General features: G+C 58.7%; 1 protein-coding gene across 4 annotated transcripts in view; it reads right to left on the bottom strand.

Annotated features, from left to right (window-relative positions):
* GRM4 (glutamate metabotropic receptor 4) overlaps window positions 1–14,042 on the bottom strand; it is a 117,568-nt gene that overhangs the window by 1,979 nt on the left and 101,547 nt on the right. For 3 of the 4 annotated variants that reach the window (XM_007460848.1, XM_007460850.1, XM_007460849.1), the window contains 2 exons: window positions 12,098–13,033; window positions 4,872–5,118 (listed from right to left, as the gene is read on the bottom strand). In XM_007460848.1, the coding sequence (XP_007460910.1) occupies window positions 4,872–5,118; window positions 12,098–13,033 (1,183 nt within the window). Of the gene's footprint in view, window positions 1–3,218; window positions 3,350–4,871; window positions 5,119–12,097; window positions 13,034–14,042 lie in introns of all 4 variants that reach the window. The other variant, XM_007460847.1, reaches the window with a different exon arrangement.

Consider the following 14,042-nt stretch of genomic DNA (forward strand, 5'->3'; position numbering starts at 1 on the left):
ATTCCTGCTAATGACAAGTGTCAAGGGCTGTGTGCAGCTTCCATGTCATCTGATTAAAATAGACTGTTTCCCCTGAACTTCCTCTCTTTTCCCTTCCAGGGCCAGAACAGACATTTGAGGTCAACCAGCCTCGGCCATGATGATGAGGACAACCCTCTCGGAGCTGACGAAATGACAGAATGGAAGGAACCCGGGTCCCTGCACCTGCCCATCCCCCATGCACTACGATATCAGAAAGAAACAAACATCTGTCTGATTTGAGCCACTCTGTCCTGGGCCCTCTTTGTCACACCAGCGTAACTAGAAGCCCACTCATACAGGTAGGACTGCTGTGTCACCCTCTCAGAGGGTCCTCCGACTGTGGGAAGAGGCAAAGTTGCCAGGGTGGGGTGAGCAGAGGGGACACCATGGGACCAGTGCGGAGGCACGAGGGTCAGAGTGCAGCTCAGCTAAAGGAAGAACTCTCTCCTGGCCTGAGCTGAGAGTGGAGTGGGTCGCTTTGTGCAGTGGGTGAGCTGAAAGGTTCCCTGTCAGCAGATATATTCAAGCGGAAGATGACCCATCACTAGGCAGGGAAGTTTCACGTTTTAGGTGCCATCTGGACGGGTGCTACTGGAAGGAAATGGTGCCCATGACACACAAGATAACATTAAGAACACAGCACAGCGCCTTACAGTTTGTGAAGAATGCCCACCTCCATTTCTAACATGGCCCAGGTCCCTCCAGGATGCTGGAGGACCAAGAGGCGAGAAGGAGCGCAGACCGGGCACCATTAAGGAGGGGCCTGGGCTGGGGGGCACCAGGGGAATAGAGCTGAGCGACAGGAGGCTGGGACCTGGGGGTGGCAGAAGGTGCTGAAAAGGAGGTGGAAGGTGGGAGGCCAGCGCAGCATCAGCCTCTGGAGACCAGGGCCTCAGCCTCCCTCTGTGACTTCAAGCATCTCCTCCCCTGCCCTGCGAGGCTGTGGTCTCCCTGCCAGTAGCAGGAGGGGAGTAGCCCTTTGTGCCTAGACTTCTTTTCCTGTGGGGCTTTGGCCACCCCCACCTCTCCACCCCACTCTCTCTCCCACCACCAGAAAAAGAGCCGGCAGCTGGCTCTGCGAATCACGAGCCCGCAGGCCAGGCTGGTGAGAATCAATTCCCCAGGGCTCCATCACCCCTTGGGTGAACTGATAATTATTGAGTTTCTAAACCTGTAAACCTGTCAGCAGCTCCTGGCTCAGAGGAGGAAAGGAAGGAAAACCTCAGCAGCAGCAGCGGCAAAATCTCCACTGACTGCAGGGAAACGGGAGCCTGAGGGTGGCCATAGCGGCACCGAGAGCGCTAGCGACGAGGGAAAGTGGCGGGGAGGTGAGGGGCAGCTGGGCCCCTCTTCCCCCTGAAACACCAGAGCTGCCTCCTCTAGAAAACCCAATCTGTAGGTTTCAGAACCTAGAAGCACATTGGGCCCTCAGCTATAAGCTAGGAGCCCCAGAGTCCTTCAGCAGAGCCTCAGTCTGACCATGTGGAAAATGGGAGCAATGATTCTGCCCGGGGCCCCCAGGAGCTGTGACGCTCAAAAGGAAGAGTTCTGGCCAAGAGTCAGGACACTTGAGGTCCAGCCCTGCCCTCACTGGTGTAGGCGCTCTCAGCCGCGGCATGGATAGATCTGCAAAATGGTAGGCGAAGGGGCAGGGCTGAATAACCATAGTGATGAGGACAGGATGAGGACAGCGACACTCCAGGGGCAGCCTCAGCACGGGGGGAGGGGGGAGGGGTGGGCAGAGGGCCCCAATCCATCCCTCACCGATGACAGGCCCTGGCTGCTGGCTTTCAGTCCCCACCGCCTCAGATAACAATTAGCTGGGCAGCGGCAGGCACGAGCTGTCAGCCCCCATTTGTCGGCCCCATGTTTCCTTGCCTAATCTGCCTGCAATCGCGTCCCTGAATTATTTATTCTGTTGTTTGTTTAAAGATACGTGGCCTGCCAGGGACAGAGTGAAAAATGTCCCTGCTCCACGGGAGTGACACCTCCCCGCACCTCCCGCTCACACCCCCTCCATCTGGCTGTTCCCAGAATTAATCGCCCAGTTCCTGCCCAGCGCCTCCACGGCCCCTGTTGTCACCGAGCTGAGACGGTGGGGGCAAGGGGCACTGGCCTCTGGTCCTCAGTGCAGGGGGCCACGGGGAGGGGCAGCTCTCACCCTTCCCTCACAGGAAGCAGGGGCTGGGAAGGCTGGGTCTCCCCTCGCCATGCCTGCACACCCCTCCTTGTCCCCTGTCCCCAGGTGACCAGCCTGAGCAGAGGCAGAGGCAACAGTGTCAGTGAGGCGACATCAGCGCTCTCTGTGACAGCGCTGTCCCTGTGGTACCCTCTGCCCTGTCACAGCACCATGAGGGCCACCCTCTGGGGTCAGGGTGCTATCTCCTGTTAGATACCCATGGTCTCCAGAGGGCTGATGTCCCACTCAGCCTCATGAGCCCTGGAGCAGAGTAGGGCCTGGAGGGATGGGACCCAGCAAGGGCGAGTCTCCGTGGGAAGGAGGAAATCTAAGTCAGGAGCTTGGGGCAGGAAGTGGCAAGGGGTCCGTGCCTAGGATAGAAGGGCCTGGTTAGGGGCGGCAGTGGGGGTTTCTGCATATCTGCGTGGACGAGAAAGGCCAGAGATGGGGAGGCCCACAAAGACACTGCCCCTTCCCGTCGCAAGTAGAGGGCCCACCTGGCATCTGAAGGGAGCCCCAGGCTGTAGGTACAGGGAAGCTGGTGCTCTGGGAGGAAGAGCAGGACTGGAGAGAACCAGATGTCATCTGGTGGAGGGTGTGGCCAACAGAGTCATCAGGGGTGTCCATCAAAGGGGGGGTGGTGGTGCTGGAAGCCAGGTACACTGCTCAGCACAGAGAGAGAGGGAGGCCATATGAAATCAGGGTCAAGGGAAAGACGCTGGGTGGGGCCAGCCAGTCACCACCTTGCTGTGTGACCTCAGGAGAGTCACTCACCCTCTCTGGGCCTCAGCTGGGGATCCAGCCCAATCCGGGCCTCACAGGACCGCTGTGAAGATCACTCACAGGGGAGAGAGCTCTGGGAAGTGAAAAATCCTGTTTGGATGTGGGAAGCTACTTTCCTCCTTTCCACGGCTGATATTCCTCCTACACGTGGGAATGATGTTGAGAATGGAAGATGCTTCACCCAGAGCCCCAGCGCGGGGAGCCTGTAAGAGGGGCTGTCCCAGTCCAAACACACCTGCGAGGGGAGGTCTCCTGTTTCTCCTGATCTCTTGGTGGGTGACAAAGGGGCTCCTCTCTGGAGCCTATGTTCACCAACGTCCCTCCTGCTGCCACCAACAATGTCCATTTCTGGCCTTTCCCCCAGTACTAGAGGGAGAAAGCAGAGTGCCAACCCCAGGTGCCACCAGGGTCTGAAACTCTCCTGGAGGGAGGGGCTCTTCTCCTCCTCCCCCACCAACAGAAGCCCCCCAAGACCATCAGACAGCGGGGAGGCAGGAGGAGCTGCCATGTTAACCATTTGGACACTTACAGGGTGTCCAGGGAGGGAGTCAGGTGTGCAGTGGGGCAGGGTGACCATAGCAACCCCTCAACCCTGTCCACCTGGGAGCAACCAGAGGCGAGGCCCATGGAGGCCCAGCCCACAGGCCGGAGGCCTCGGTCTCTGCTCAGAGGCAGCGGGGAGACCACCTGCTGCTGTGTGGCCTGGGTGAGTCCCTCACCTTTTTGAGCCTCCCTTTCCTCACCTGTAGCAGCAAATAATTAAAAATCACTGCTTTCAAGGTTGCTGCGAAAATGAAAACTGGTTCCTGGCAGGTGTGGCCCACAGTTGGGGTTCGAGAAATGGTCACCACTGTTACTGGTCCTCCAAGGCCTAACCTGCCCCTCACATGCCCTGCCCCTCTCTCCTCTCTGTCCCTTCTCGTCACACTGTGGGCTGGCTCCAGGGGGCACAGGAAGGTAAGCAAAGATGGCGACCCTGCTCCCTCCTGTACACATCCCTCAACCACTGAGGGACCAAGTCCTGCACAGGCTTCGGGTCTGCCCCTCAGATGCTAAGGGTCCCACATCCTCCCCCAACCCTCTCAAAGCACAACCCTCTACAGCTGAGGTCTCCTTGGACACCCCCCTGAGAACCACAGCTCTGCGGGCCCTCCTCTCGGCCCCAGCCCTTACTTACCCATCCCAGGGCCCGTATCCTGAGTCCCCATCTCTCAGGGCCCTGCCAGGGGGCGGCTAGGCAAAGCCAAGCCGAGGGGTTTCAACTGCTCTGGCACCAGGGCCACAGCTCCCAGGTTACCAAAGGGCCCCAGAGCAGTGGCCCTCCAGACAATCCCTTCCCCAGGGAGACTGAAAGGGCACAGGCCCAGATGTGGACTCCAGGGCAGAGAAATCCCGAAGTCTCAGGTCACTCTGCCTGAACCGAGGCCCCCCCCCAACACCCCCCCACCCCCCCCCCCCCCTCTGCCACTTCCCCCCCTTGGTGTCCATATGTTTGTTCTCTATACCTGTGTCTCTATTTCTGCCCTGCAAACTGGTTCACCTGTACCATTTTTCTAGGTTCTGTTAATATACGATATTTGTTTTTCTCTTTCTGACTTACTTCACTCTGTATGACAGTCTCTAGGTCCATCCACGTCTCTACAAACGACCCAATTTCGTTCCTTTTTATGACTGAGTAATATTCCATTGTATACATGTACCACATCTTCTTTATCCATTCGTCTGTCGATGGGCATTTAGGTTGCTTCCATGACCTGGCTATTGTAAACAGTGCTGCAATGAACATTGGAGTGCATGTGCCTTTGGGGGGGGGGGCGCTGACCTTCTCCAGGAAGGGGACGGGGCCTGTGCGGGCCCAGGGGGAGAGGGGCGGGGGCCAGGCACTCACCTGGAGCTTCCAGGTTCTCGCAGAGCTCGGACTTGGCCTCGCCGTTGGGCCGGAAGCTGCCCTTCTGCGTGAACTTGTTGGACATGGTGGCGGCGGTGACGACGGCTTTGAGGCTGCGCTTGCGCTTGGGCACGTTCTGCTCCGGGTGGAAGAGGATGATGTAGACCTTGGGCATGTAGAGCATCCCCAGGGACACCGAGGCGCTCAGACTCACCGAGACCGTCAGCGTCGTCGTCTGGATGTACAGCTGGGGGCGGGCCGGGGGCGGTGTCAGGGCAGGCTCCGCCCCGGCCTCTCAGGGGCCCTGTCTGAAGCCCACGCCCTAGACAGACACAGTGGGGTACAAACCCGGGGACCGCCCTGTGTCCCGCTGGCTTCGGGCAGAAGGGAGTTGAGGTATAGAGCTGGGACTTTAGACCAGAATCCCTGGATTCAGCCGGGCTCACCACTGTCACTGTGTGGTCTGGGACAAGTCACATCCTTGGGCCTCAGTTTCCTCGGGTATAATATGGGCATGATAATTCTAGCCCTTTCCTCATAGGGCTGTTGTGAGTTTGAAATGACTTAATAAATGGCAAAAACATGTAAAATAATATTTGGCACATGGTCAGTGCACAGAAGTGTTCACCACTGTTATGTGCTATTTGGTAGAGGCCCCTGGGGAGGCGCCCTCAGGGGACAGCTGACCCTCCTTGGGGGCAGCGCCCCCTGCACAGGGCTGGGAGTGAGATGAACATCTGTCGGTGCCTTGTAGTAATTCCCAGTGGCCATGGCACAGCCCCTTGACCAGGCCCCCCGTTCAGTGACTGCCCCCCCACATGCCACCCTGTGCAGAGCAGGCCGCTGGCACAGGAGCTGTGGCCTGATCGTGATCCACTGACGGCAGCCCAGTCAAAGCTCATTTCACGCTCACTCACCAGCACTAACGTTGACAGATGTTTAGCAAAATGAAAGTCCATTAATCTGGGTGTCAGGTAATCCATTCTTCAATAGCGGGGCCTTCCAGGCAGGGCCCGACAATTCCCACCACCCTCGCCTGGGATGCCCTCCCCACCTCCTCCATCCCTCCGGGTCCTCCAGGCCTCAGCTGCCCCTCTGGCCCCCTCAGCCAGGGTGGGGCCAGGGGAAGCCCAGGCTGTGGCCCCCAGGTCTGGGTATGGGAAAGCAGGAAATGCTCTGCCCCCAGATCTGCCGTTTCCGGGCCTGGGCCCCTCCCCTGGGGCCTGGCTAATGTACCACCTCCTCCAGGAAGCTCTCCCTGACTCTCAGCTCTAGCCAATCCCCCATGATAGCCTTCACTCCTTGCACCCAGCCCAGAAGTGGGGGACCGAGGTCTGGACTTGCCTCCTGAGGTCACAGGAGCCCTGAGCTCATCTGGAAATCTCCCGAAAGGAGGGGCCAGGTCCTCCCATTCTCACATTCCTCCCCATCTCTCGCCCCTCTCATAAATACCTCATGACCTGGATCTGAAGGCCTTCATCCCAGCCACCCTTCCCCGGGTCTCCTTTGGGAGAGGGGCTGGAGAAGCTCTAGGGTCTGAGAGGAGAGAGGTGTGTGACACTGAGGAAGTCTCATCCCCTCTCCGGCCCTCAGTTTTCTCAACAGCGCAATGGGATAATAGCACCTACCTCACCCAAACCATGAGGCTACCCAAGTGCAGACTGTGAGGCCACATGAAACTTACAGGACACCAGAGCGGGGTTTGGGGGAAGGAGGCTGGGAGTGTAGAGAGGCTGTTTCATTTGCCACCATTCAGAAAATGTCACAGGCCTGGGAAAATGAAAGCTTGTTCCCTAGTGAGCACACACCCCTCTGTCCTCACACGCAACCCACACTCTCACCGACAGGCACAGTACTGCCGCCCAGCATGTGGACCGGGAGAGGTCATGACAAGCCAGTAGGAGGGTGCTGGCCACCTCTCCCACCCACTGGATGGCACTGGGGGCCAGGGCAGAAGGAGTGAAGGGGGACAGTCTCCAGAATATCATAACAGACCCTTGGAGAAGACAGTGGAAATCTGGGCTAAGCAAGAACGGGCTTGTTATCTGGGTCTTCACTATTGACTGGGGGTCCCGTGGGGACAAGATGTGTCTCCCTCATTAGACTGGGGGTTTCCTGAGGGCAGGGGTGTCTCTCCTTTTGCACTGGGGGTTCTTGAGTATAAGGGTGCATTTCCAGGGCAGATATCTATCTTAGGTCTTTTGCCCCCAACTTGTTGATGGGAAGGAGGTATGGTTGGGCCAATATGGGGATGGTGGGACAGGGGTCAAGTACCCTCTCTGGGCAGAGTGAGGCCTGCAGTGGACACAGCCCTGTATGGGGGTTAGGGGCCTGGGTTCCAGATTCCACTCTGCCCTGACTCACTGAGGGATGCTGAGCCCCCTCCACTAATATAGGCAGAGTTTGCTCCATGGGCATGCACACTCGGTTTAACACCTTGCGGCCGCCAGCTTGAATCCCGAATAATTTTTGAACAAGCGGCCTTCGTTTTCATTTGGCTCCTGTCCCTGAAAACTATGGAGCCAGCCCCGAGCACAGGCCTCGGTGTTCTGTTCTAATCTGTTTTTCAGCCTAGGAGGCTTTCTGCACACAAAATACAAGGAGGGGTGTAAAGAGATCAAACTTGGACAAAGCTCCCCCCGCCACTGGGGCCCCTCCCCGCCAGCATGGGCCCTGGGGGCTCCTCTAGCCATGCCCAGGCTGGGGGCGGCTGGCCCTGTGCACAGAAGTGGGGCTGTGCACCCCCAGCCCCTCTCCTTGCCCCAGGGTCTGGAGTTCTCACCCCACCACTGGCTCCAGCATTGTTCTGGGGCCCCCCGGGGTGAAGGTGCATGTCACCACCAGGAGGTGGTAGTGTGTTAACCCTGTCAGAGAAGCGGCAGTCCTCTGGAACCTCTAGCCTACAGGTATGGGGCCCAGGCACGGATGCAGATCTCGCACGGATGCAGAGTAAAAGGCGGCTTCCAGGATGTGATTTTACCTTCTCTCTTCTTCCAGGATGTGATTTCACCTTCTCTCCCATCCACCCATCCTCCAGCCTGAACTGCCACCCTTCCTGCTCCCCTCTTTGACTTTGGTCAGGCCCTTGCTACACTCCGTCCTCTGCAAGGAATCCTGCCTTAGCCTCACGAGTCACTGCTCCCCAGAGTGAAGCAGGTTGTCAGAGCTGGGTTTGATGGAAGAGGGCAGAGGTCACCTGGGGTGGGGCAAAAGGCAAAGAAAGGAGCTGCTGTGGAGGTGGACAATGAAGTTCCTGGTTTGTGCTCGGTCTGGTGGGGGGCACGGAGGAGTCCGCCTGCTTCGTGTTTCTGCCCAGGCTGACCCCGGTGGGTCCTGAGATCCTCAGTCTAACAAACCAGACAAATGACCTTCCCCACAACCTGGCCAGCCTCTGAGGCCACGGCCCGCCCCAGCCTGGCTGAGCAGTTACCCCAACCAGTGGAGAGACCATACCCCAGTCAGCTCAGGGTAATGGCACGCGGCTACGCAGGTGAGCCCTGGAAATCCAGGCCAACGTGGGTGATCCGGTCACCTGCTCACCAGAGCAACATGGACAGCTTCACTCAGCGCCACCTGCAGCCTGAGGGACAGGCGGGGTTGCAAGTACACGTGCGCACACACCAGGGCACGCATAGATGCTCACAAATCCACACTTATGTACCCATGCAACTCTGCATTCACACACACACACCTGAACTCACAGCCGCACACTCCTACCTGACTCAGATACACCTGGGCTCTCACACACACACACCCCTTCATGTACCTGGGTACACACATGTGTGCACACACACAGATGCACTCAACACACCTGCACACATACTTGAACACACACATACACCTGTGCACACACACACCTACACTCAAACATCTGCACATACACTGCTGAGCACGCACAATTAATCTGCACACCCAAATACATCCTAGCAGCCATGAACCCTCAGTGCACACCTGTCCATCCCCACTCAATCTGCACACACACACACACACACACTGCCCATCCACTGCTCAATCTGCACAGAAAGGCACACACACATTCTGTACACACACACTTCTGTACCCATAACACAACTCCCCATAGTAGCCCCACTCCACTCCATCTACACACACACACACACACACACACACACACACACACACACTAGCACCCAGGACCCGGCAGTCATTGGGGCTGTTTGTAGCTCAGACATGACCCAGCGCAGATAGAGCCCCAGGGTTGCCTGAGCCTCTAAGAAGCCTGGTGGTCTGAACTGGAGGCACTTCAGAGCTCCCCTCCCCACCCTCGCCTCATTCAGAAGCCCAGAGAAGGAGGGGGCGTATCCCATGTTGACGCCATCAGGGGCAGAGCTGGGTCTCAGGACCATACGCTGGTGTGGGCCAGCCTGCTTTGCGACCCTGGGCAGGTCCCTGGTCCTCTCTGGGCCTCAGAGGAGATCATCTCAGAGGCTCCTTTCCATAATCTGTACTGAGAGAAGCCTCCTAAAAAGGGAGAAATCAGAGGCAGGTGGGGTGGCCTGGAGAGATGGGGGGAGGGTGCCGAGAGTGGGGCTGGGCCCCAGCGCCTGGAGGTGGGAGGGTCTGGTACCAGGATGACAGGGACCGCCGTACTGGGAGCAGCGTGCTGGCAGGCAGCCAGGGGAAGTTATGGGAAGGCAGAGCAAGGGCCTGAACCACCATGCTGTCGGCCACCTGGCTGTGCACCTTTACACCCTGAGGAGGCGAGGGAAGGGGCCTCCTGGGATTGTTGAGGGTAATGTCTCAAGCTGCCAGCTTCCTGGGGCGTGGGCGGCCTCCCCTGATGGCTCCATGGGCCCCCTGGGCGTTGCGGGGCGTGCGGGCCTCTGTCTGCACCTGCCCTCAGCGGGGAAGGCCTCTTGCTGGCCTGCTGGGGGTGGAGACCCAGCCCACCATGCGAGCTGTTCCTCAGTGGCAGTGGCTTTGGCTCAAGTGTGCAGGGTGGCCTGGAGCCAGGTCTGGTCTCAGACCTCGGGGTGCTCACTGCCAGCCTCAAGGTCTGCTTCTCAGAACCCCCAGCCTGCTGGGTCACCATTGGAAGACAGGTCACAGGCCTCTCTGCACCAGACCCAAGGGATCTGGGGTGGAAGGCGCAGCTCCTGCACTTGAGGAGCTGCTGGAGAAGGGGTGGGCACCTACCAAGGAAGGCCCAAGGGGAGGGGTGCCCCAGAGCTGCAGGGAGTGGTGTGGGCTTGGGAGGGGCTCCTGAGTTAGACACAGTAGGTTCAAGTAGTCCAGCCGTGCCTCGTACTGGCTGTGTGACCTTAGACAAGTCACTTCACCTCTCTGTGCCTCCACGTCCTCATCTGTAAACAGGGATGGTGAATCTACCCTAGCCCACTGTTGTGGTGTCTGCTGACCACCAGGTGAATTGCCTAACACAAGACAAGCAGCCCTCTGTGGTTGCTTTGACTGCCGTCTCACTGAGGCCAAGCATCCCTATAGGAGCTCACACCCAGGCTCACTCTTTAAATGCTGTCCACAGGATGGCGACTCCCCCAGGTACAGATCTAACCCAGCCCTCGTCCCTGAACCCCAGACTCACATAGTCAACCACTGACTCAACAGCTGCACTTGGAAGTCTCATGGGCATCCCAAACTCAGCACCTCCAGAGGACTTCCGGATCTCCGCCCCCCATAGGCTCGCTGCCATCTCTATCCCGCCCCGCAACCGCCCCCCACCCCCCACCCCAGTGCAGACACTTTCCTTCCCATCGCTCACACCAACGACTGTGGAGTCATCCTGACTCCCCCCTGCGCCTCTCATCCCACATGCACTCCATCGGAAACCCAGCCAGCCCCACCCCCTGACATAGCAGGAATCCTCCGCACCTCACCACTCCTGCTGCCAGCAGCTCCTTTGGGGATCATTACAACCACCTCCAGCAGGGCTCCACCCAGCAGCCAGAGGGATCCTTTTAAATCTATGTCCCAACGCATCCCTCCCTGCTCAGAACCCCACAGTGGCTCGCTTCTCACTCCCGGTAAAAGCCAACATCCTTCTCACAGCCTCTGGGTCCTACATCATCTGTTCCGTCTGCCCCTTGACCTCGTCCCCTCCACCCTCCTTCCCAGCCCCAGCCTCCTTACGGTGGGTAAACGGCTTTTACACCCCTCACGTTGTGTGATTGTTACAACACCTGTAAGGACTGCAGAGGAAGGGTCGTGGCCCCAATCTGTTGATGAAGAAACTGAAGCAGAGAGGCCAGCTGGCTTTGCCCAGGATCCCACAGTTAGACACAGAGCTGGGGTCCTTGGTCCCTCCGATTCTCCCTATCTCTGGCCTCTGACTTCAGTGACTCCCAATCCTTCTAGATAAAACCCCCCAGCACCCAGGCAGCGCTGGGGCAGTGATGTGGGTGGAGTCCACGGGGCCCTTGGGGTGTATCTAGACCCTCAGGCCAGGCTGGCAGGATGGCCTGACAGAGCCAGAAAGAGGCAGCTCATCGGCAGCTCCAGCCAGTGGAGGGTGGACCCTCAGCTGATGCTGCCAGGTATCCCCACCTGGCCTTCGGGGTGGCTTGGGGCCAGGGAGAGAGGGAGAGAGTGCCCAATACATCACCCACCTCGGGGACCCATGGGGATCCTGCAAGGGCAGAGAAGAGGGTGGAGAGAGGAGGAAGAAAAGAGGAGTGGACAGAAAGGAAGAGGGGCTGAGTAGGGAGGGAGGTAAGGGAGTGTATAGAAAAGAATGCGGAACTCCCTGGCAGTCCAGTGGTTAGGACTCCACGCTCTCACTGCCCAGGGCCCGGGGTTTGATCCCTGGTCAGGGAACTAAGATCCCACAAGCCACGTGGCACAGCCAAAAACAAGAATGAAAGCGGGGGCAGCATCCCAGGCTGGCAGAGAGGAGAGAGGAAGGTGGGAAGGAGATGGGGAGGGGAAAAGGTGGGGCGGGAGAGGCAGGGATGGAGAGATAGGGAAGGAGAGAGGAGAGGCGGAGGGTAGAGAGAGGGTGGGAAGCAGCAGGAAGGAGAGAGATGAGGCAGCGGAAGGTGGTGGGGGGCGGAGAGAAATGGGAGAGGAGGCAGGAGAAGGGAAAGGGAGAGAGAGAGGAGAGAAACCCAGAACCTGGAGAGAAAACTGAGACGGAGAGAAGACAGAATGAGGCAGGAATGAATGCCCTTCCAGAGCAAGGTGAGAGGCCAGCCAGCCCCAGGAGGCTGCCCCCTGCTTGCCGCCCTCACCCACCCCCAGCTCCTGCCACTCACCTTGTCAGCCGACTGCGAGGTACCAAAGAAGATGGGGATAAAGGCGAGCCAGACGATGCAGGTGGTGTACATGGTGAAGCCGATGGGCTTGGCCTCATTGAAGGTCTCAGGCACTCCGCGCGTCTTGATGGCATACACGGTGCACGTGACCATGAGCAGCATGCTGTAGCCCAGCAGGCAGATGAGCGACAGGTCCGAGATGTCACACTTGAGCACGCCCCTGGCGAAGCGGGGGTCGAGCGTCCGCTGGTCCTGGAAGTCCACCACCGAATGGGAGGGGTCCACTACAAACCACACGCAGATGCCCAGCAGCTGCAGGGAGATGAGGCTGAAGGTTATGGCCAGCTGCGAGGCGGGGCTGATGAAGCGCGGGGCACTGACCGACCGCTTGCCCTGCTCGAAGATGCGATAGATGCGGTTGGTCTTGGTGAGCAGGGCCGCATAGCTGATGCTCATGCCGAGCCCCAGGAAGATCCGGCGCAGAGAGCAGGTACCCAGGTCGGGCTCGGCGATCATGAGGAAGGTGGTGGCGTAGCACAGGAAGATGCCCGCCAGCAGCACGTAACTCAGCTCGCGGCCCGAGGCCTTGACGATGGGCGTGTCATTGTAGCGCACGAAGGTGGCCACCACGAAGAGCGTGGCAGCGATGCCCACCACAGCCAGGAAGAGGGGCAGCACGGCCCAGGGTGAGTCCCACTCAAGCTTGATGATGGGGATGGGCTGGCAGCCCGTGCGGTTCTCTGTGGGCCGCATGTCGTAGGGACATGTCTTGCAGGTGTAGCGGTCCACCTGGTACTGGTACCCCGTGCAGGGCTCGCAGTGCCAGCAGCAGGGCATGCCCTTCACCGTCTTCTTCCGCTCACCTGGCTGACAGGGCAGGCTGCAGATGGAGCGGGGCAGCTGCTGCCCACTCCCTGGCCAGTGCATCCGCTCTATCTGGCAACAACAGCGCAGAGGAGAGGGCCTCAGGACATGCCGCCAAGTGCCCTGGACCGCCCCACTGGTGGCACCAATCTGAATCACTTAGTTAGTGATTTTAGTTAGATGGGTAAAATCCAGCTACCCGGGCCCTGCCAGGAGCAGCTGAATCCAACAGCTGCATTTAAATAAGCTCCCCGGGGCAGGATCCAGACCCAGCTGACCATGGGGGATCCCGCTCCAATACAAAACCCCCAAGGGTCGTATGGAGAAACGCCCAGAGACCGGCAGTGACAACCTAGGGTCACATGGCAGAGTGGAGAGAACCCAGCAGTCCCGACTCCCAGCCCCATGAGGCCTTGCTATTCAAAGTGGTCCCCAGACCGGCCACATCAGCATCACCCAGGAGCTTGTTGGAAATGGAAATTTTTGGTCCACCCCAGACCCACTGACACAGAATCTGAGTTTCAACAAGACCCCGCAGGTGACTCCTGTGCACCCTCAAGAAGAAATGTGCTATGGCTCAGCCCACCGGGCCTCCTCCAGGCGGCACAGGGACTTGGGTTCAGAAGAGAACAACGAATAAAGATTCAATGACAGGACCACTAATGTGTGCCCACAGGTTAGCGTTTCTTTGTATCTTGCTCTAAATGAGTGCTAGTCACTGTTACATGTCTCCGAAGACACAACTGCTGCAAGCTAAGAGGGGATAGAAGCTGGCACGCCCTACTCAATGTGTCACAAAGTTCTGGAAAGTAAGCGAGAGCCCCATAGAGCTCCAGGCACTGGGCAAAGGGAGCCTGACTACACTCGGGAGCCGTATTCAAAGCATCAGTTCTAAATAAGTGGCTCTGGGCTCCCCTGGTGGCACAGTGGTTGGGAGTCCGCCCGCCGATGCAGGGGACACGGGTTCGTGCCCCAGTCCGGGAAGATCCCACATGCTGCGGAGCGGCTGGGCCCGTGAGCCATGGCCGCTGAGCCTGCGCGTCTGGAGCCTGTGCTCCGCAACGGGAGAGGCCACAACAGT

This window comes from Lipotes vexillifer, unplaced genomic scaffold (assembly GCF_000442215.2).
Source record: "Lipotes vexillifer unplaced genomic scaffold, Lipotes_vexillifer_v1.1 scaffold921, whole genome shotgun sequence".
NCBI classification, from domain to species: Eukaryota; Metazoa; Chordata; class Mammalia; order Artiodactyla; family Lipotidae; genus Lipotes; species Lipotes vexillifer.